The sequence below is a fragment of the Castor canadensis genome, chromosome 2 (assembly GCF_047511655.1).
Source record: "Castor canadensis chromosome 2, mCasCan1.hap1v2, whole genome shotgun sequence".
NCBI classification, from domain to species: Eukaryota; Metazoa; Chordata; class Mammalia; order Rodentia; family Castoridae; genus Castor; species Castor canadensis.
In genome coordinates this window covers 182,442,002-182,465,159 of record NC_133387.1, presented here as the reverse complement: position 1 = coordinate 182,465,159, position 23,158 = coordinate 182,442,002, and the positions used below count along the sequence as shown (strand labels likewise).

The window sequence follows — 23,158 nt, the reverse complement described above, 5'->3', positions numbered from 1 at the left end:
TGATAAATATTTTATTTTCACTAAAGTCGCATATTAAGATTCTGTAATCCAATTACACTTCCATTTTGAGGCAGCCCCTTTTTCACACCTGTAATCTAGCTGTTTGGGAGGCAGAGATTGGGAAGATTGAAGTTTGAGGCCAACAAAAACCCCATCTCAATCAATAAACTGGGTGTAGTGGTGTGCATCTCTAATTCAAGCTATGCAGGAGGCATACCTATGTGTAGGAGGATTTTGTTCTGAGACTGGCTCTGGGCTAAAACAGGAGACCCTACCTGAAAATAACTAAAGCAAAAAAGGGATGGGGTGTAGCTCAAGTGGTAGAGCGCCTACCTACCAAGTGCAAGGCCCTGAGTGCAAAGCCCAGTACTGTCCCCCTCCCCCCAAATAGGGCCAGGTGCCAGTGCCTCATGCCTGTAATCCTAGCTGTGTGGCAGTCTGAGATAGGGAGGATCATGGTTTGAGGCTAGCCCAAGCAAATAGTTTAAGAGATCCCCATCTTTAAAATAACCAAAGCAAAACGGACTGGAAGTGTGGCTCAAGTGGTAGAGCCCTGCTTTGCAAGTGCAAGGCCCTGAGTTCAAACCTCAGTCCAACCAAAAAATAAAAATAAAGAGCACGCTAAATAAGCAAATGTCTTCAGTGAGAAAGAAAATAAAAAAAAACCAAGGAGCTAACAATAGCAGTGTGTCTGGTGTTATTTGTATCTGCCACTTTGTAACAATGTTTTTAGGATTTCATTCATTGTCAACAGGAGCAAAGCAAATCCAGGTTGTTTTGATTCAGATGATGGCTAGATAACCTGTTGGTCCTTGTCTAGACATCTGATGCCTTCCTGATTTCAGGATTTCCACTTGATTCCCCATCATGACCTCTAAACCACCTCTGGAGAACTTGGCTTCAGATTAGATCTTGTGGATCTTGTTAAGGAGAAGCAGGAAAAACTACCACTTAGAACTCGCAGGTTGCTTTCAGTGTCTCAGGAGACTCTTGTTTATCCGGGGTGCTGATTCTATGCTTTGGAAGATCACTAAGGGTTTTTTATTTCCTAAGTGTAAAGCAAGTACCCACCTCTGATTCGAGAGGAATGTTCACTGAGCTCCAGTGGGAATCGTTTTGTGGCTTCTTGTTTTGTAGAAGTAAAACCGGAGTTTTGGACCCAAGGCCCAAACTCCTGAGATTCCATGTGCCAAGTCTGGCCACCCACCCCTAAATGCCAAATAAAGAGGCCTGGTGAAGGCAGAGAAAGGAGGTTTATTACATGTCTTGGGGCATGCCGTGGAAGAGGCAGAGTAAGCACACAGCTTATTTTTAGCCATCTTCAGGGTACAGACATGAGTTATAGGTTTAAGTAGACAAAAGAACTGGGGGCAGGGGACAAAGGTATGTATAAACAGTCCCAGTCACAGGTGTGTTCTGGTTGACCATTATCTCAGACCTTATTCTGGGAGAGGTTCTGGAGTTATCGCCTGGATTTATTGTTAATTGGCATGTGGTCCATCCTGAGGAAGGTCTACTGTTGGGGGTAATTTTGTCCCTTTGTTATCATCTTTCTTGGAATCCAAAGTGATGGCAAGGTGACTGCAGAGAGAATGGTTTAGAGCAAAGACAGATACAAAATGGAGGGCACATGCTTTTCTCCTGCTATTAGTAAATTCGTGGGCCTAAAAGGGAGTCAGTGCTTTTCAGCTAGAGCAGTTTGAGCCCCTCTTACAGAAGGTGATGGGGAGAAAGGCATTCGTTTGCTCTGAGTTCCCAGTGCTCTCTGCGCCCTGTAGGAAGGAGTTGTGGCTCAGTGTGTTGATGTTCACAGGAGCCAAGGAAGACGAGGAGGAGACAAAAAGCCTAGGCAGGACAGCAGGGGAGAGCTTTGTCTCATCCAAGGACAGAAAGTGAGGGACAGTGGGTAGATGGCACACCTCCTCCAGCCTGTTTCGGCAGCAGATAGCTGTCTTTGGATGGGCTGATCTGTGTTGTTCTGGGCATTCTCAGGGGACTGGTTAGGGTTAGAGGTGTCACCCAGCCTTGGGTGGTGTGTCTATTTCTCTGCAGGAAGTTTAGTCTGCTGTCAGTTGTGCTGGGCAGGAAACAAAGAATGGAGGTGGTGGGCCTTGGACTGGCTGTAAGGAAAAGCCTCTCCCCAACTGGGCCTCGGGCACAGTATCCTGGGCTCACAGCATTGCCCACTCCTCAGGCAGCTGAGCTGAGAGGTTTCTGGAAGGTCCACCTTGTTCTGCTTTCCCTTCCTGAGTTCAGCCATTGCTTATAAGGGCCATGGTTCAGACAATCCATATCTTTGGTCTAGTCCAGTTCTGTGCCATGGAACTTTCTGTGAGGATGGTAGTCACTTATGCTGTCCCCAGTATGTCAGATACTGGTCACGGTAGTTATTGGGCTCTGGAAATATGACTAAAAATTTTCTTTCTTTTTTCTTTTCTTTCTACCTTTTTTTTTTTTTAAGAGAAAACATTTATTAGGATGCCATTAAGAGAATAAACAAATGGTGGACGGCTACATGCCTTAATTTCTGTAAACATCATTAAATGAGGGCTGGAGGACTAACTCAAGTGGTAGAGCATCTGCCTAGCAAGTGTGAGGCCCTAAGTTCAAATTCAGAACCGCCACAAAATAAAACCAAAACCAAAAAACACCCAACAACAAAAAAAACTTCATTAGATAGCTGCCTGTGGTTAATGGTCCCCACATCGCACAGCTCATAGCAGGACACAACCAAGGGGCAAAGCCCCAGAGCTGAGCCAGAGCTTAGCATGGCTGTCATCAATGAGGACACAGTGGCTCTGAGAGGGTGAGTCACAACTGGGTCAACCATGGAGCTGCCCCAGAAGGCCTCACAGCAGGAGGTCACAGTTTCCTGACCTTGAGGGCGCTGCTGCCCAAGGGTGAGCAGCTTTCTGCAGCTGATCACATCATGGCTGGGCACAGTGCTCCCCAGATAGTGGGATCAGTATCAGGCCTGCCCTATAAACTGATTCACTTCTCTCAGTTGACTCTTTTGTGCCTGTCCTTCCTGTCCATCTGTTGCAAATCCCAACAGTCAGGTGACTTCTATGGGTACACTTCTTCTCATCTGAACCGCACCTCTAAGCCCTCTCATGGCCCAGTGCTGTGGGCAGAGCATGCTACACTTTGTCCCCAACCCTTTCTCCAAAGCCTCTCGTGCTCTCCCTGTCTTACATGTCCCTAAGGGCACCATTTCCCCTGAAGCTCTCTTCTGTAGAGCTGGCTATTCCTCTTGTCTTCATGGGAGGTGGGGTTTTGCTGGGGCTGACATGCATGTGACCATGACTGGGGGTTTAAAACAGCAGAAGTGTATGTTCTCACGGCTCTGGAGTCCAGCAGTCCTAATCAGGGTGCAAGCAGGGCCATGATCCCTCCAAAATTCTTGAGGGGGGCCTTACTTTGTCCCTTTCGGCTCTGGTGGTCCCTGGTTCTCCTTGGCTGGTGCCCATATCACTCTAGTCTCTGTGTCTGTCTTCCCATGGCTGATTTTGCTCTGTTGTCCCCCATTTCCTTATGTTACCATTTCCTGGCTTTATAAGGACACTAGTCTTTGGACCAGGGCCCACCTTAATCCAGAGTGATCTCATCTAACTTGATGACATTGCAAAGAGCCTGTTTCCAAGTAAGGACATTGACTGGTAGTGGGGACTGGAACTTGAATACATCTTGTTGGGGACACAATTTGACCCACCATAGGTGGGTCAGTCCTTGCTGCTCTCCCTTCTATAACCCTCCTGCTCTCCGAAGCTCCTAGCATCTGGACATGCTGTGGACATCCTTCCTGTGGCTGTAAGCTGCTGGCTCCAGGGTACTCGGTACCACTTGTGCACAGCTAGCTCTGGTCTTCCACTGCACCCTCCTCTGCCATTCTTGCTGATTTCAGTCTCCTTTGTGGCCTGTAGGGTTCTCGACCCCCACTTTCTCACTGTACATCATTTGCCCTCCCACAGTCTCCTTCACATCCCACAGCCCAGTTTAGACTGTGACGTCTTGCTACACTCTCTCCTTCACCAACTTCCTCAACTCCTTTGCCCTCCTTCCCTCTGCTGGTGCTGCCTAGAAACACTCACCCCCACTGAGACTGTCCACCTCCCCATGTCTGCACCACACAGGCGAATGGTACAGGTGAAGGTCATGTCCACGCCACGTCCAAGGCCACAGACCTCAGATGGACACACTCAGCACCATCCACATCTCTATTGTGTTTTCCCATCAAATTCGTTTTCTTTTGCTCCATAACATGTGCCCAGAAACATGGTGGCTTAAAACAGTACCATTCATTGTCTCACAGTCTGTAGTCAGAAATTCTGGTGGGCTAGGCTGGACTCTCACAAGGCCAAGACTCAGGTGGCCTGGGCTAGGCTGAGCTGGGCTTCTGACTTGAGGCTCATGGCAAGAGTCCACTCCTGTCCTCGTCCAGGTTATTGGCAGAATCACGCTCTGTTCTCTTGCTGGCTGCCAGCTGGCTCTGCCCTCTCCTTCTGGAGGATGCCCATCCCCAGCTCCCTGCGGCCAGCTGTGGCACATGGATCTCTCTTCGTGCTTTGAGCTCTCTGGCTTCCTCTATGACCACTGTCTAGAGAAAGGTCTCTGCTTTTAAGGGCTCATCTAGGCTTACCTCGATAATCTTCCTCTTTGAAGGTCAATATTGCCATGTAACACAACCCAGGCATGGGAGTGAGATCTTATCTCATTCAGATTCCAGAGGTAGGGGGGAGGAGTGTGTGATTTTTGGGAGGCTACTTCTCTGCTACCACTTTCATTTCCTGATATGGTCATAGTCACTTTTGATTATTTCCTTTCTTTTTTTTTCGGTACTGGGTTTCCTTTTAAAAATTATTTATTTTTTGGTGGCACTGGAGTTTAGACTCAGGGCCTTGTGCTTGCTAGGCAGGTGCTCTACCACTTGATCCATGCCTCCAGCTCTTTTTGCTTTAGTTATTTTTCAGATAGGGTCTCATTTTTTAAAAATATAATATTTCTTATTATTTATTTATATATTTATTTATTTATATATATATTTATATATTTGGTGGGACTGGGGCTTGAACTCAGGGCCTCATGTATGCTAAGCAGGCACTCTACCACTCGAGCCTGTCTGCCAGCCCAGGTCTCATGTTTTTGCCTGGGGCTAGTCTGTATGGAGAGATGAAGATCCTTCTATTTATGCCTTCTGTGTAGCTGGGATTACAGACATGTACCGCCACACCTGGCCTCTTTAAAAAATACAAAATACAAACAAACAAAAAACCCCACATTGAGCCTCAAGAGGTTTAGATAATTTGGCCAGGCCAGGATTTGGAGCTAGGTTTCTCTGACTCCTGGGAATAAGAGTTTAAGTTTTCTGTCATGCTTCTGTTTATAATACTACTTCCATTTTTCAAACCTCCCTCCCTCCCCTCCCTTTCATTTCCCCACACTTTTTTCAGTTGATAACTCAGCTTTCTACTTCCTTGAGAAAATAGAGGCCTCTTGTATGAAAAGTCCTGTCTTAGTTGCTCTCAGCAACTGAATTCCTGAGACTGGGTAATTTACAAAGAAAATTTATTTAGCTCTTTAGCTCAAGGTTCTCAGCTTGCTCTGGCTGAGCTCCTGGCGTCAGTGTCTGGTGAAGGCCTTCATCGTAACAGGCTGGCTCACAGTTCAAAGCCACTTAGTGTACCCAGTGGTGATAGGCAGGAGGGATTTTCTTCTGCTGGCTTTTTTTTTTTTTCCTTTTTCTGGTCCTGGCAATTGAGGCTGTCAGCGTGTGCATACTGCTGGCCAGGAGTTCTACCATTGAGCCACACCCCAGTAAGACGCTCTTCTCTTCCGATAAAGCCATACATGCCATCATGTATGCCCTGCCCTCCCGACGTCATCTAATTTAAATTAACTCATGATACCATTATTCTATGAATTGGGCGATTAAGTTTCCAACACATGAACTTTCAGAGGACTCCTTGAAACCATAGCACACCCTGGACCTCTGAGTTTACAGTCCTCCCAGCTCCACACCAAGCTTCTTTGTCTCCAAAGACTCCAGTTCCTCACCATCTTCTCCTCCTTCATCTTCAGGCTTCTCCTGTCTCCAAGAATCATCAACATACCACCGTTCTCTGGTGTGCCATCTTAAACAGAAGCAAGGCCTCGTGGACTCCACTGCCCACACCAGTCCTAGCCAGTGTCCCGAGAATGAGCCTGCACCTCTCATCCGCGCTCACGCACGCACTCCACTGGCTTGCTCTGGTCTAAGTCATCTGCTGATCTGCTGCGTGCATTTAGTGGTCGCGAACAGCACCTGCCTCTTGTCTCTGCCCTCTGTGGTTGGCAGAGCTGCCCTGGGACGCATCATTCAGAGTCACTCTTATGAGGCCGCAGTAGGCACCTGACACTGCGGTCATCAGATGTCCACTGAGTGCACAACGGCACTGCTGAGTGGTCAGAGGGAGCCAGGAGTGAGCATCCCAGGAGGGGCAGTGGAGGCGGCCAGGCTTGCGAGCTACTGTTGGAAGGCAAGCAGCACGACTTCTACTCCAGATGGTTGGGCATTAGCAAGACTGGAGTGCCAAAGGCGAGACACCGAGACACCGATGGTAGAGCGCCTGCCTAGCAAGCACAAGGCCCTGAGTTCAAACCCCAGTACCACCAAAAAAAGAAAAATGAGAGAGAAGGCAGGGAATGGAAATAAAATGGAGGGGATGGACTTGTTCAAGGTATACTGCATGGGATTATTACAATGAAATCCTTTCATATTATTAATGTATGCTAATAAAAAAATAAAAAAACTTTGGGGCTGGTGGAGTGGCTCACGTGGTAGGGAGTGCCTGCCTAGCAAGCATGAGGCCCTGAATTCAAATCCTAGTACTGTCAAAAAAAAAAGAAAAAGAAAAAGAAAAAAGAAAGAAATGCAAGATACAGGCCATGTCAGGTTCAAGCGCAGGGAAATTCGCAGGCACAGAGTTGATTTAGGGGCTATCTTTGGAGATTTGCTACATAGCCACCAACAACTCGGTCTTCATCTTGATTTCTTGGGCGCAGCTGACCTATTTGATCACTCTCTTTTCAAATCTCCCCCTCCTCTGACTTTCCACTTTAAAAGACCCTGGCTTTCCACTTTAATCTTCCTCCTTGACAAGCCCCTAGACATCGGACTATTTCAGACTCTAGTCTTGAGCCTAGAATTATTTCACTGTTTCTCTGTAGTGTCTCCCTGCATGATGTTACTTGTCACATGGCCAATGTCTACTATCCAAATGCTAACTTCTGGGTTGGGTGTGGTGACACACATCTGTAATCTTGAGTAGGTGACTCGAGATTGGAGGCCAGCCTGGGCAAAAAGTTAGTGAGACCCCCATCTCAACAAAAAGCTGGATGTGGTAGTACCTATCTGTAATCCCAGCTCCACAGGAGGTGTAGGTAGGAGGATTGAGGTCTAAGACTGGCCCCCAACAAAAATGCAAAACCCTGAAAAAAAATAAATTAAGAGATAAAAGGACTGGAGGTATGGCTTGCCTAGCACGTACAAAGTCCTCATTTCAAACCCCATAACGTCAAAACCCTCAAATGCTTACTTCTACCAAACTTTTATCTCTAACCTTGACCTCTCACCTGGGATCACGACTGGGCTCAGTTGGCTTCCTGATACTAATGGCATGGCAGTTGTCATATATCCGGGTCCCCACCTGGCCCCTGGCTCTTTCTATCTCCACCATGGGCATCATTTTCTCACTGTTTACGTGAGTGGCCAGGGCCACCCTAGACTCCTCCTCTTCTTCTCAGCACCCCCAGCCCAACCACACCCATAAGCAAGCCCTCGATGGAGTTTTCTCTCCCAACCAAATACACCTGCTTATTCTTTCCCATCTTCTCATATAGCTTTGTTACCATTTTTGATTATGCCACTTTTTCATATTTTCTTAGTCTGTCAGGCTGCTATAACACAATACTGAAGACAGGGTGGCTTATAAACAAATTTATTTCTCACAGTTCTGGACACTGGGAAGTTCAAATCAAGGCACTGGTAAATTCTTTTTTTCTCCCTCTGGAGTTAATAGTTCTCACTTTGGGGAGTTGTGTTGAGAATAATAATAATAATAATTATTATTATTTTTACCATGCTGGGGATTGCACCCAGGAACTCATGCATGGTAGGCAAGGGCTCTATTACTGAGTTTAATAGCCCTGAGAATTAAATGTTTTAAATTTAAAAATAATTATATGTCAGTGTGGTGGCACAGGCCTCCTGCCGAGGCAGGAGGATCTTAGGTCCAGGCCAGCCTGGCTACGGTGAGAGACCTTGTGTTAATGGCGCTGGAGGAGTCTGATCAGAAGACTTCCAAATTCTTTGTGTCCAATGAGAAGAATCCATCACAGGACACATGGGTGTAAATGGAATTTATTAAAAGTTAGGGAAGGGAAATACAAAGGGAGCATAGTGGGGCCCTGGTGGAATATGGAGGCCAAGAGGAGTATGCTTCTCTTTTCTAGGTGCTTTTAAAACCTACCCTATGCAGGGGTAAGGACAGAACCAGGTGATTCCCATCCACTAATCAATGAGTGGGGCATATATATGTTAGAGGCCAGGTGTACCAGGGGGCATGTGACAGTCCAATTAGAGGGTAAATATCAATGAGTCAGTTCTGTACAGAAAAGATTCTCAGTGTCCCTAAGCAGAAATTAGATACCATTGCCTTTGCTTAAATAGAAGGCCTTGGCCAAAGACATGAGTTTGTCTTTTGCCAGAAGCCTAGAAGGCTTAAATATTAGAGCACATGCATAAGAGCACCTTTTTAAAATCTCTCAGTTTTAGTTACTTTTAGAGGCCTGGCATAATTGACTCCATCTGGATTTAAAGAAGTCCCCTCATTTGTGCAGTCCCTTTGAGCTGTCTTGCATGGCTGAGCACCACTTGTTCCTCTAAGAAGTTGGGGGACACCAACCACTTGGGGGTCTCATCTTCTCAAACTGTTTCTCTGACAGTTTTGTCCCCCAGAGCAGGAGTAGCTTCTCTGGGAAAGTCAGATTTTGGAGAAGTCAGTGCCAATGTGGACTTTTTAGCCAAATTAAGCAACAAAGAGATTTACTAAAAAATGGCTCTTAGACTGGGTTTAGAGATAATTGTCTGTCCCATAGAGGATGTACTGACACCTTTAAATTGTTGTAAAGTGTCCACAGGCAACAGTTATAAAGTTTTACCAGGAAAATACAAAACAACCCTGATACTTATGAATGTCTGTCTTGGTTGACAGATAAGCACTTGTCAGAGTCATTTTTTATGGGTTAGCCTGTAAATGCTCCTGAAGGATTAGAACTGTAATGACAAAACTTAAAGTAACCATAGTTAATAGTTTAGCAATTAATATAATAGTATTGTACTACTAAACCTCTCTTTTTACTATTGGGAACATATGCACTACCTTGTAAAAGAAGTTAAGATACCAGCTTGGTAGAGTGTCTTTTTAAAACTCGATTTTAGAGGGCTTATAAAGTTAGCCTGTACCCTAAAGTTTAACTCACTCTCTATCCAAGAGCTACCCACATCCTAAACAACTATGTCTGGAGCAGGGAGGTTTTCACAAGTGAACTTAACAAAATAAAGACCCAAATCAAGGAGCTAGACAGAGCAAAGGTTAGGAATTTCAAAAAGAAATTCTCTATCAATTAGAGCAGGAACTAGTAGATTACTCAATGTCCAAACTCAGGAAATCACCCCAGGGGCCAAAAAGATCCAAAGTTAAGAAATTCTTAGTAAATATTTCTTTTTTTTTTTTTATTTAATTTTATTATTCATACGGGCATACAAGGCTTGGGCCATTTCTCCCCCCTGCCCCCACCTTAAAACCTCATCCCATTATTCAAGACAACACTTTCAGTCTGTTGAAAGCTATTCTCCCAACAAATTTTACAGTCACTTTCACTGATCCTCCTGCCAGAGGTAAGAACCGTCAAGGCCGTTTTTCGGTAGCACCTCTGAAGGCAGTTTAAGGCCTGGGGCTGGTTGGGTGGGGCGTGCCCCTCACTTGCCCTCCAGGACTCCCTGGCAGCCCATAGCATGGGGCAGGTTATGGGGGTGGGGTGGGGAGGAACCAGCCTGAGTGGGGAGACTGCCACCATGGCTGAGGCCTGCCTGGGCTAGCATGCCTCCTGGGCCACATGGCTGCTGGGGCCTGGAGGTCAGAGAGGGAGGAGAGAGAAGGGACAATGGGAAAGAGGAAGAAAAGCGAAAAGGGCACAGCAGTTTTAAGGCAGCCTGCTCCAGAGGGAAACTGTGGGATGGAGGAACCTCCACATGAGTGCTCTCCAGCCGTGGGTGGACAAACACTGCTGGGTCCAGTGTCTCCCAGTTGCATTCTTGCCTGCTGGGGTGCAACTTGCTGTGCCACTCACAGGCGGTCCCCACATGCGGTGGGGAACATGGGTCCTTGGACCCTGTGTCTCCCAGCTACATTTCTTGAGGGTAGAGCTTAGCCTGCCCTGGTTGTGCAGAAGGAAGAAAGGAAAAAAGAGTAAAACGACCCTCTAAAGTGTAGAGTCTGGGTGCTCACCATTTCTCCTGGCTGGCTTGCCACAAATGTTAACGGCGCTAGTGCAGTCTGTGATCAGAAGACTTCTAAATTCTTTGTGTTCCGTGGGAAGAATCCATCGCAGGACACATGAGTGAAAATGGAGTTTATTAAAAGTCAGGAAAGGGAAATACAAAGGGATGCTTGGTGGGTCCGGGTGGAATCCGGAGGCTGAGAGCATCCTTCTGTTTTCTAGGTGCTTTTAAAACCTATGCTAAACCCTCTTACACTGTTGGTGGGAATGTAAACTAGTACAACCACTCTGGAAAAAAATTTGGAGGCTACTTAAAAAGCTAGACATTGATCTACCATTTGATCCAGCAATACCACTCTTGGGGATATACCCAAAAGACTGTGACACAGGTTACTCCAGAGGGACCTGCACACCCATGTTTATTACGGCACTATTCACAATAGCCAAGTTATGGAAACAGCCAAGATGCCTCACCACTGACGAATGGATTAAGAAAATGTGGTATTTATACACAATGGAATTTTATGCAGCCATGAAGAAGAACGAAATGTTATCATTCGCTGGTAAATGGATGGAATTGGAGAACATCATTCTGAGTGAGGTTAGCCTGGCCCAAAAGACCAAAAATCGTATGTTCTCCCTCATATGTGGACATTAGATCAAGGGCAAACACAACAAGGAGATTGGACTTTGAGCACAAGATAAAAGCTTTAGCACACAAGGGAGGGGTGAGGATAGGTAAGACACCTAAAAAATTAGCTAGCATTTGTTGCCCTTAACTCAGAGAAACTAAAGCAGATACCTTAAAAGCAACTGAGGCCAATAGAAAAAGGGGAGCAGGAACTAGAGAAAAGGTGAGATCAAAAAGAATTAACCTAGAAGGTAACACACAGGCACAGGAAATTAATGTGAGTGAATGCCCTGTATAGCTATCCTTATCTCAACCAGTAAAAACCCTTGTTCCTTTCTATTATTGCTTATACTCTCTCTACAACAAAATTAGAGATAAGGGCAAAATAGTTTCTGCTGGGTATTGAGGGGGTGGGGGGGAGAGGGAGGGGGCGGAGTGGGTTGTAAGGGAGGGGGTGGGGGCAGGGGGGAGAAATGACCCAAGCCTTGTATGCACATATGAATAATAAAAAACAAAACAAAACAAAACAAAACAAAAACCTATGCTAACCCATGGCAAGGTCAGAGCCAGGTGATTCCCATCCTATCCCATAATCAATGAGTGGGAAGGGGCACGGGTGGTTCCTGGACCAGGTAACCTGAGTGTGGTCAATCTGAAAGGTAATATTAAGTTTCTATGAGTCCCAAACTTTCCTTAATTTTAGCTTGCCTCACCTGTGTACAAAAATTTATAAGAAATTACAAAAACAGCACAAGAGGTGCTGCCTGTATCCTTGAGGCACGGGATTAGGGGCCTCATGTCCCCTGCATCTAGTTTCCCCAATGAAAATGTCTGTGTAACTGTTGTACAATAGCAAAGCTGGGAAAACTCACAGACTTTATTCAGATTTTGCCAGTCTTCTCTGTTGTAGCTCCAAATGTCTCTCTAAGTCACCACTTCTTTTTATTTTTCCTACTGCAACTTCCATTCATGCTGCTACCATCTCTTTTGGGAGCACTGCAATGCTCCTCTAGTCAGAGGAGTCCTGTAAATACAGGGTTAGAGGAAATCCTTTAGCACTCCCCTGCTGCTCACAGAAAGAACACCATTGACACTTTACAGTGACCTCTGTCCTAACTAGAGCGTCACCCATTCATCTTTGTTGCTTTCTATGTGTAAATGATCCCAAGTTGTAATGACTGGGTTTATTGGTGTACTTGCTTTAGAATTTAAGTTTTATAGGGAGTGTTAGCGTTTTGTCACTGTGACAAAATAATTACCTGAGATAAATGACTTGTAAGGGGGAAAGGTTTATTCAGACTCTTGGTGCTAGAGATTTAGGTTGAAGGTCATTTGGGTCTGTTGCTTTGGGCCTGTGGCAAGACAGCATCATGTTGGGAGCATGTGGCAACAGGGAGGCAAGGAGAGAGATAGGAAGGGGGCAGGGTCCCTATGTTCCCTCCAAGGGCACTTCCTCCCAGTAGGCCCCACCCCTAAAGGTTCCATCACCTCCTATAGCACCAGGACCTGGGGACCAAGCCTTCAGCACCTGGGCCTTTGGGGGACACTGATCCAAACCACAGCATAGAGGCAGGAATTGTCTGTACCATTCGCTAATCTATTCTTATGACTAAATTTTGCAGGACATAGAAGAAATAAAATAAAATTTCATTCTTTGTAATCAACTTGCAAAATTGTAGAGCCTGCTGACTCATGGCTCCTCCCAGGGGAGCCTTTTGGCCTGAGCAAGGAGCCTTGCTCATAGCAGTGGGCAAGGTATGATTTACATTCAATGAAATTCACTGGGACTGGGATTTGAACTCAGAGCTTAATGCTTGCAAAGCCACATCTCTGTCCATTTTGCCCTGTTATTTTGGAGATGAGATCTCATGAACTATTTGCCCAGGCTGGCCTCAAACTGTGATCCTCCCAATCAGCCTCCCAAGTACCTTACAAGCGTGAGCCACCGGCACCTGGCTTTTGCTTCTCTTTAATTGTGGTTAAAATACACTTAACACTTAACATAAAATACTCTTCCTTAACACTCTTAAGAGTATAGTTTAGTGGCATTAAATACCTTCACATTTTTGTGTTACCATCACCACAGTTCATCCACAGAACTCTTTTCATCTTACAAAACTAAAACTCTAGCTGAAAAATGACTCCCCATCCCATCCTCCCCCAGCCCCTGACAACCATCATTCTACTTGTTGTCTCTAGGAATTTGACTTTGAGCTTTTTTTTTTTTAATTAAAATCTACAATCATACCAGTTTTTAAATATACAGTTCGGTGGTGTTCTGTAATGGCTTCTTTTTAAGGTAACTTTAGGTTTAGCTTCAGCAAAGTTGTCCACAGCTTTTATGGCAACTCCATCATCACCAGGAACCCAGGTTCCTGTTGTGCTTTGGTATTTGTGACACCCAACTTGCTATCTCTTAAGTCCAAGGTGGTTGCTCCAGTTCCAGCCATTAACTGAACGTTCCAGCTGGCATGAGGGGTGGAGAAAAGCACATTGTCTCCATTTTAGAGCATTTCATAGAAATGACACATTTGTGTGTGTATGTGTATGCTTACGTTCCATTGGACAGAACTTAGCCACATAGGCACATCCTGCTATAAGGATTTGGTCTTCATTCTGGGCCACATATTCTACTTCTAATGTGTGGGTCCCACTGCTGAGAAAGAAGGGGAGAAGGCATGTTGGGGACCTCCCCCCCCACCCATCCAGTGGTGTTTACCTTAGCTTTCTGGCCTCACAGAACTGAAATCAATTCCTCACACTGGGGACTCCTTCAGCCAGGATCTCTGTCTTTTTATCTAACACTGAACTGGGCAGATTTCGTGCTTAACGTTAGTCGTACAATTAAACGATGCCAGCCCAGCCATCTTATTTTAGGAACCATTGAAAGGAAGCTCTGAAGAGTGTAACCAGGGTCTTTTAGTCCAAGTTCCCACGGAATTCAGGAAATTGCTTTACTGCAGCCCTGATTGGCCATGGTCTCCTCCTGGCTACGCCCACAAGGCCACGCCCACTGCCAGGCTCTGCTTTGCCTCTTTTACACATAGACAGGTATGCCCTTCCTGCACAAAAGCTGCAAGTTCATGCAGGGCTGGACGTCGTGCTGAGGAGGGAGGCAGGAAGATGCACCAGGTCCCTGATGCTATGAAGATTTCTCTGTTGGTCAATGAGGGTCGCCATAGCTCCGGGGTTCCTGCATGTCAGAGACCCTTACCACGGGGTCCTGTGCAGCTGTCATCTGTCTCAGTGGATAACCCAGCCCAGAAGCAGGGGTGCACAGAGGGCCCTCTGATGCACTCGAGCAAGAATTCTAGGCCTTAAGGTAGAGGGTGAGATGGGAGAGAGGTAAAGGGCCGTGAGAGGGGGAGATGGAGGGGAGGGTCTTGGGCGTGTGGATGAGAGTCAGGGCTGAGCCCAGCCCTTTGTAAATACCCAAGTCATGGTGGCACATGCCTGTAACTCCAGCTATTCAGGAGGTGGAGATGGGTATAAAGTGATTTCAGGCCAGCCCAGGCCAAAAAAAAGAAAAAAAAAGTTAGACCCCCGTTTCAAAGAACAAGCCTGGCTGGGTGCCAGTGCCTCATGCCTGTAATCCTAGCTACTTGGAAGGTTGAGATCACAAGGATGGTGGTTCCAGGTCAGTCCAGACAGGGAATTCACATGCTCCATCTCAACCAACAGCTGAGCACAGTGGTGCATGTCCGTCATCCTAAGCTATGAGAGGCTGAGATCAGGAGGATTAGGTTCCAGAGCAGTCCAGATAAAAAAGTTTATGAGATCCCACCTCAATGGAAAAAGCTGCACATGGTGGCATGTACCTGTCATTCCAGCAGTGGCAGGAAGCTTAAAATAGGAAGATTGTGATCCAGGCTGGCCTGAGCAAAAAGTGAGATCCTACCTCCAAAATAACCAGAGAAAAAAGGACTTGAAGATATGGTTTAAGTGGTAGAGCACTTGCCTAGCAAGCACAAAGCCCCGAGTTCAAATCCTAGTACAGCCAAAAAAAAAAAAAAAGTCAGGTGTGGTGGCTCCTGTCTATAATCCCAGCTACTCAGGAGGCAGAAGTAGGAGCATGGAGGTCCAAGGCTGGTCCTGGGCAAAAGTGTGAGCTCCTACCTGAAAAATAAACTAAAGCAAAAAGGGCTGGGGTGTGGCTTAGCAACTGGGAGCCCCTGAGTTCAAACTCCAATACTGCCACCCCCCTACAAAAATACCCAAGTCACCACAGATGTCCCACAGCCTCCACAAGACCTGCTAACTGGACCAGAGGGGGACCCATGGCTTTTGTGGCCTGCTGCTGAAAGCCCTGTTGCCCAAGCATGGCCTTTCTGGGGTGATTTAGGTCGTGAGGCCTGGTGGCTGTTACCAATCTCCTTTCCTGCTTTCCTGTAGTCTGTGGTCCTCTGCTGGCCTCTGTGGCTTCTGACCCTTCCAATCCCTGCCTCAAAGTCTGCTCCCCTGATGATTGCACAGGCACCCCAGCTCCTGGGCATGGGTCTCAGAGTGTGGCTGTTAGGCTTATCAGGGAAACGATGCGAGGTGTGACAAAGGCCACACAGGAGGCATCACACAGGTGCCATGTCTCCTATTGGCCTCAGTTGCAGCTTCCCACATGGCCTCCCAAGTCCTTCTAGAAAGACCTTGGAGCTTGACCTCTTACTGCCCTAAGGGTGGGGTTCTCAGCCCTCCCTGGTGTTGGAGCCCCCCAAGCCTCTTCTCACCAGCACTTCTTTCCTTGGCATGGCACTTGCTGCTCCAAGGAAGCATAGTGCAAGGAGCCTGGGTCTCACAGGTCTGGGTTCTCCAGACTGGCCACAACTGGCCTGTCGCCTCATGGTTTGTGATGGGGAGCTGTCGTCCTGGTGGTGGACTTCTCCTGCTTCTTTGGGCTTGGTCACTAGAGAGGCCAACACAAGGCAAAGATGTCGGCAAGAGGTGACAGGAAGAGTGGGAGCAAGTGGCATTAATTTAGATCTGAGCTTTTAAGAAAAATGCTCGGAGAAAACCATTCTACCCAGTACTAAATAGCAAATGAGTCAGCCGCCTCCCCGTCATCCTTGGCAAAGCAGGGCGGGCTGGCTGGGGCTGCTTACCAGCTCTCAGCAGTTGGAACCCATTATACCTTGTGGTCTCCATCTAGCCCCAAACCCAGGGCGGCCCTTGCTGCTTGTTTAATTTTATTCATTACTTCCAGGGAAGGGAGGCAGGGATGGGCGCCCATGTGGGACAGTCTTCGTCCCCAGTCCTTTCTGGGTTGAAGGATGGACGGCTGCCCTCTCACCTTGATGACATGGACAGTGACCACAGATTCCCCCGCCAGTGCTCCAGGGCTTGCCCTCTCAATTGCAGATGGGGATTTTGGGAGAACAACCGGGGCTGAGAAACAAAGGCAGCCACACACCTCAGCGCTTGCTCCCTGAGCTGCTCAGTGTTCCAGAGCCAGGGCGGTGTGGCTCGGCTCACAGGTTGGCAGGTGAGCCGGTTACAGCAGCCAGGTGAGTCAGCAAAGAGGTGACATTTATTTAGACAAATGTACCAAAGCCGGGCATGCAGCGGTCTGCCCCTGGGAGGAGGGGTGGCAGATGGTGGGAGAGGAGAAGGCAAGGGGAGACAAAGGGTTGGTGTCCCAAGGGTCTCTTTAGAGATGTCCAGCCAGCCTAGGAGGCAGCCTGGGAACTGCGGAGGAGTGAAGCAGAGATGGACACACGGACAGACTCGAGAGGTGTGGTTTTATTGTGAGGTTTTCTTTTTCCTCAATGAGATGCTGTAAGCTGCGGTAATACACGTGGTCACAGGACAGGCAGAGCCGCTGGGTGGGGAGGTGGGTGTTGGGAAAAGCCATCTCCTGAGGACTGTGAGGCCCTGGGATTTCACTCCATGGCCTGCTGTCAGCCCCCTGAGGTCCCTGAGGCAGGCTGTGGGGGAGGGGCTGTCTGGGGCTCAGGCCCTGCATTGACCATCAAGCGAAGCAAGAGTCTTCTTAGATCCCTGGGCCCAGACGTGTGGCTCCAGGGACTCCCTCCACGTAGAGCCTGTGGTCAGAGTTCTGGAAGCTCCTGGGAGAGTCTGGAAGGGGCTTGTCCTCCCCTGCCACCTTTTTAGCTGCGGGAGGTGGCAGTATAGAGAGACTCTTATTTTTAGCTTCCTGAGGAAGGGAGGGATGATGGACTCTCACCTCTACTCCCTTCTCCAACTGCCCACCAGTCACTGTTCTCCTCGGGCTCACTCTGTATCTTCACCGAGTCGTGCCCTGGCTCAAGGTCCCCAGGGGACTTCTGCAGTAGCAAGAAGGGACTTTTTTTTTTTTTTCTGCTGTGAATTCTGCTAAGAATTCTCTTGGGGACACTCAGTTCTCCCCCTCACGTGACAGGCCACAAATGCTTGGCAGTGCCCTCACACCTGGGGTCTTGAGGTGCCTTCCTTTTTTGGTGGGGCATGGTTACAGCAAGTGTGCTGTGCCAGGCCCAGACACACCCCAATCCTCCTCATCCAAGCCTCCTCTTTCAGGGCTCTCTCTGGTCTGGCGGGCAAGGATGATTCGTCCTCAGGGACTGGTATCCCTCGCTCTACCTGTCACATGCCTCCTCATTCTTCATCAGGTCCCCAACCCTGGCTTCACTTGTCACAAACTCCCAAAGGAAAGGAAGGGTAAACCGTAAATAAACCAGACAGAGCAGCTCTGGAAGAAAGAGTACAAAAAGACAGCCAGCGGTGTGCGGGAAGGCGAGGTGGCGGTTTAGCGGGGTAGACGAAGGCATGCAGCACTGGGATTCCTTATAAGGGGTGGGGTCCCTGTCTGTCCCCCGAGGTGTGTGAGGGACTGGAGGGAGAGGGTCAGCTGACTCAGAGCAGTATCTCTGCACTGGGCCTTGAGGCTTCCTGTATCCTCCATGGGCCCAGCCAGTCACAGGGAAATGAAATCCGTGGCTTGAAGGAGGGAGAGTGAAAGCAGGAGCAGCAGCAGCCACGAAGTATTCTGAGCCAGCAGGTTTACGCCCTCACACTTGACCAGCTTGTCTGTGGGAAGAGAAAAAGGCAAGGGGAGGAATTAGGACTCTGGCAGGGCTAGGCCCAAAGAAAGGGTGTATTCCTTTCAGGGAATTGGTGCGATACTGTGCTGGCTGGACCAACCTGGTCTGACAGAATTGACCATCTTTCTCATTTGCAGATTGCTGAACAGCTTACTACACATTACCATAAAAACATTTCGGGTGTTCGAGGTGGTGCCATCCCTGTTTTCCGGCTGGGGAAAAGGATTGGGGAAGCCTACCACATGGCTCTGCCTGTCTGGCCCGCAGCCCTTCCCCCACTCACACAGACAGCACTAGTATCCCAGGGGACCAGGCAGCAGTTGGGGGAGGGTATGGGGCCTCCCCGTCCTCTCTGGCCCACTAAGAACTGCTTGATGTCCTTGCAGACTGTTCTTCCCCACTCTAGCTCTCGCAGCCCCTTTGGCCTTGTTGGGGATTTGGCCTCACCTCTGAGCACAGAGACATTCTGATTGGAGACCATGGGAGGCTGGCCAGAGAGGCGGAGTTCACAGGTATAGGTTCCCTCGTCCTTGTTGGTGAAGTTAGCTAAGTAGAGGACCTTGATGTTGTACTTGTTGGTGAAGTTGGTCCGGGAGCGGTAGGAGTGCTCGGGCACCCCGACAGTGCCATAAAGTACATGCTTCTTTTTCTCACGGGTCAGGCTGAACTCGTACTGGACGGGTGTGCTCGTGGTATTATCATGGTGGCAGTCCAGACGAAGGCTCTGGTCCACCAGGCAGGCTGTCAGGCTGGTCACCTTCTGCCCCTGGGATACCTGCAAGACTGGCACCAGCAGTGCCTCCTCCAAATTGGGAAAGAGCCTTCGGGGCAGGGGCCTCCCACCCATGGGAAGAGTAGACTTGGGCCTGGAATGGGGTCTGCTCTCTGAGTGCCTCCTCCTGCCTAGGGGTCCCAGAGGGATGGTCCCTCCCTGCCTGCGGATCCCAGCCTCCCTCCCTAGTCTGCTGGAGCCCTGTGTTCCAGGAGTGGGTTTTAAGGGCAGGAGATGGAGAGGGTTTTTGGCTCCCATTAGGGACTTCTAAGTCATTAGCATGGGGTGGGGCTCAGGGACTAAAGCTGAAGATCAGCCAGGCTGAGTAGCTGACCTTGGTCACCTGCACTTCTGAGGCTGTGAGAAAGAGGCTGTTTCCCTGAAGGGAAGGGAGCCAAGTGTCCAGAATGCCAGCCCTGCCCCTGCCCATACCTGCCAGCAGGAGAGCAATGCCGATGGCTGGGTTCATGGTGTCAAGAGCTCCGTCCTGGATCTGGGGTGGGAACAGGCGGGAACCAGTCAAGAGATGGGACAGGTGTACCCACACTTACCACCAGGGCTTGGGGAACATTACAGACATCTAAGTCCCTCCCTCCATCTTCCCTCCCCTTCCCACTTCTCTTTGAAGTGACTCTGCCACTCAGGGAAAACAAGGGAGGAGAGAACACACTTGGAATGGTGTGTGTGTGTGTGGCCATGCAGTTCTTCCCAGCTTGGTGACTTAAGTAACGCTATCCCCTTCTCAGGAATTTAAGACTTATGAGGGCCAGGATCGCTAAGTAGATAAAATACACCTAACACCGTCTCAATCATTTATAAGTGTGCAGCTCAGTAGTGTTAACGTACATTTCCAATGTCCTATGGCCAATCTGCAGAGCTCTTTTTATCTGTTTGTTTTCAGTCTGGAGCTTGGCTGGCCTAGAACTCCCTATGTAACCCCGGTTGTTCTCAAACTTGGGATCCTCTTGCCTCAGGCTCCCAAGTGCTGGGATTACAGGTGTGAGCCACCACACTTGGTTTATCTTTCAAAATGGAAACTTTATACCAATTAAAGAAAAACTCCTCACTCAGGAACTTCCTATTGTTCAGAAGAATATCCCCAAAGCCTAGGGGAATATATATATATATATATATATATATATACGTATATATATATATATATATGTCTCAAAAAATATATGTTTGAGACAGGATCTCTCTGTGTAGCCCAGGATGACCTCAAACTCAAGATCCTCCTGCATCAGCCTCCAGAGTGCTAGTAAAAAACAAAAAAGATATTTATTAAGTGAATAAGTGAATGAATGAGGCTTTTTGAACCTTAGATATCAATGGGATTGTGGTGGGATTAAGAGAAATGACATCGGGGTGGGGGGGGTAAAGGAGAATGATGGAGGGAGTGAATTCAACTATGATATATTGTAAGAACTTTTGTAAATGTCACATTGTACACACACACAAAAAAAGAAAAATGACAACCATCTGGTACCATGACTCCTCCACAGTGACTGATGCAAAGGTTAATGGCTAGGGATGATGTCAGGGGTGTAGGCTAAGGTGGTCCCAGCTAGGCCTGTACTAGACACCGATGTGTGTGAGGGAAGGTGGCAGCACTCAAAGTACACAAAAGCCATAGATGGTTCTAAATGTCCAGTTCTCTGGGATTCTAGAGCTGCAGTTTTCCTGTCTAGCTTCCATAACGCCCTGCTTAGGCTCTCTGCTGTCTGCCCTCCCCCTCCACCCCAGGCCTAGACTGGACCAACATCTTGGTGCCACCAAGGAGGTAGTTTAACCCATCCTCGGCAGTGCTCTGCAGGAGAGGCGCGCGATTTCGAGAGCGCGCGGGCCGGGCCTTGGTGGAATGCTCCAGGGTGCGCGATTCCCGGTGTCCAGCCTTCAGATGGGGAGGCTAGGGTCTCACGGCTGTGCAACTACAGTGAATGTCCTCTGGATCGAGGATGGAGCTGCTGCTCTAAGCCGGAACCCGAGACGTTGAGGCGGAGAAAGGGGGTTGGCATCCGGCTTTGATTCGAGGACGCTGTGTTATGGAGGAGGGGTGCAGGCTAGGGATCCAAGGAGAGGAAGGGGGATCGGCAGCCAGAGCGCGAAAGGGAGGGGTTGGGTGGGGCCTGCCGAAGCAGGTAGAGCGAGATGGAGAGGTAGTGCGCGCTGGAGGACGCCAGGCTATTTATTTCCTCTGCCCCGAGCTCCCGCAGTCCAGAGCTGAAGCTCTGAGCGGCCTCCCTCGCTAGCCCGCGCTCGGCCAGCCCCACCCTTATTCCATTTTCGTATTTCAATCCTCTCCTTTCCCAATTGAGGTTCCCCTGCCCCCGCTCTCATCCTTTTCAGTTATCCCCTCCCCCGTCTGCCCGCCTTCCACCCAGTGCCCTCCCGTGGCACTGCGGTTTCCCTACTTGGGTGCGGGTGCCCTGCACCCAGTCCGCGCGAGGTCACCGGGCGGAGATCCCCTCCAGTTTGGCATCTCCCTCATTTCCCCCTATTTTCGCCCCCTCCCGACCCTCTGGGTGGAGAGCAGAACCAAAGGCCGTCCTTAGCGTCCTCCCTCCTCGTTCTCCTCCAGCGTCCCAGCCCCAGACAACCGTCCTCCGGGGGGCGAGGGCCCGCGAGCCTTCCGTGGCAGGCGGGGTGTGGCGCGGCCCCTGAGCTGCAGTCTCACCCCCGCCTCGGGGTTGGAGGCGGGAAGCAGGTCCCTCCCCCAGCTGCGCGCCTTGGTCCCCGGGTGCCCCGGACGGTTTCGAGGAGCCGCGGGTTGTGAAGCCTTGTACCGCGATCGCTGCGTCCCGGGTCCCGCAGGGACCCTGCTCTCACCTGGGCGCGGGTCCTCGGCTGCTGCGGCTCAGCCCGACGTGCAGCCGCCTCCAGTTGCTGCACCCAGCGCGGAGCCCGCAGTTTTCACCAGGGGTGGGGGAGAGCGGGAGCGGGGAGGGCCCTGGGGCTCAGCCAATCAGAGGCTGAGGGGACGGGATGAAGGGGGTGGCGCGGGGAACCGCAGGGAGGAGGCTGCCACTGAAGGGGGACTTCAGTCCAGGGCCTGGTTGGTCTGGCCAGGGACTGGAGGCTTTGGGACCCCCAAGATCAGGATGGGGCAGCCTAAAGAAAAGCTGTCTCCTCTCCAGACCCCGCAATAACCGCTGTCTTTTTAGGGCTGTACCCCTTTCTTCTCACCAAGTCTTCAGAAGTCTGTGGAAAAGCAGAGTCAGAGTGCAGGAGGGATGCCCGCCCTCCACGCTTCCGCGCTTCTTTCTGGGCTGGAGCCCTCCTCCCCCAGAACCTCCATGAGAGGCTTTGGCGTCGGAACATCCCGCTCTTTCTCAAAAGGAAGCCGGGTGGGTATTTTCCATATTGGAGCAGCCCTCTGGAATCAAGGCAGGGGTTGCACACACCTGGTCTTTTCCTGGTCCTCAGCTGCCCCCCTCCCATGTATTCCAGAGCACCTAGCCCTGGCAGGGAAACTCCCAGATGTTTCCTGCCGGTGGGGGTCTTCTGGCACCTCTTGACGCAGCCAGCTAGAAGGTTCTTCTCATTTTCAAGAGTACTGTTTGGTCTTCAGACAAGGGAAGGAACATGCCAGCTTTCTATCAAGCATTGGGTTGAGCACATTACATCCAGGGTTACATTACTCCATATTCCCCTCATCCCATCCCACTCCCATCCCACTTCATGCTGGCAAGTGGAGAGCTGGCCTTGGAACCCAAGCCCTCAGTGCTTGAATGGCTTGCAGACCAGTGGGAGAGGAAAGAGAGGAACCAGGAAAGGGGCAGAGATGACCAACGGAAGGGAACAAGCTGGGTGAGACTCACTGTCCCTTTCCCTAGGGTTCCCCTTCTACCCTTCCAGTCTGAGGTCACCACGAGTCTTTTTTTTTTTTTTTTAATACCAGTTGGTGCTGATGGTTTGTCTGTCAGATGCAGTGATTTTTTTTTTAACAAAGGTTTATTTGATTATTTGATTGGTCTCCGTGAATTCTGATTGGAACCTCCTGTGGGCTGACCCTGCTTCCCAGCCATTCGCCTGCCCATTCTCCCATTTCTTTGCAGAAGTCAGCCCTGACACTGTCTCTGCAATTTCCAATATTGTAAAGGCCCTGCTGGATGTCATCCCCTGGCTGGCAAGTGGAGTTTTACTTCTCTCTCTCCCTTGAAGGGCTAGGTGGTCTCCCAGCACTCA

General features: G+C 49.2%; 1 protein-coding gene across 1 annotated transcript; it reads right to left on the bottom strand.

Moving 5' to 3' along the window:
* Window positions 1-16,880: 16,880 nt before the first annotated feature.
* On the bottom strand, window positions 16,881-21,946 carry Thy1 (Thy-1 cell surface antigen). Its single transcript, XM_020186289.2, has 4 exons — window positions 21,800-21,946; window positions 19,406-19,466; window positions 18,649-18,984; window positions 16,881-18,187 (listed from the first exon to the last, which is right to left on the bottom strand). Exons 2-4 carry the CDS (start codon window positions 19,440-19,442, stop codon window positions 18,075-18,077), a joined length of 486 nt encoding a protein of 161 aa, XP_020041878.1. The 5' UTR covers window positions 19,443-19,466; window positions 21,800-21,946; the 3' UTR covers window positions 16,881-18,074.
* Between the last annotated feature and the right edge of the window lie 1,212 nt (window positions 21,947-23,158).

Excerpts from the sequence above, each read along its gene's own strand:
- Thy1 (XM_020186289.2), bottom strand. The coding sequence starts at position 19,442 with ATGAACCCAGCCATCGGCATTGCTCTCCTGCTGGCAG. Across the intron at positions 18,985-19,405 it reads CATTGCTCTCCTGCTGGCAG|TCTTGCAGGTATCCCAGGGG; the intron begins GTATGGGCAGGG and ends TGCTGGTGCCAG. Across the intron at positions 18,188-18,648 it reads GAATGTCTCTGTGCTCAGAG|ACAAGCTGGTCAAGTGTGAG; the intron begins GTGAGGCCAAAT and ends CTCTTCCCACAG.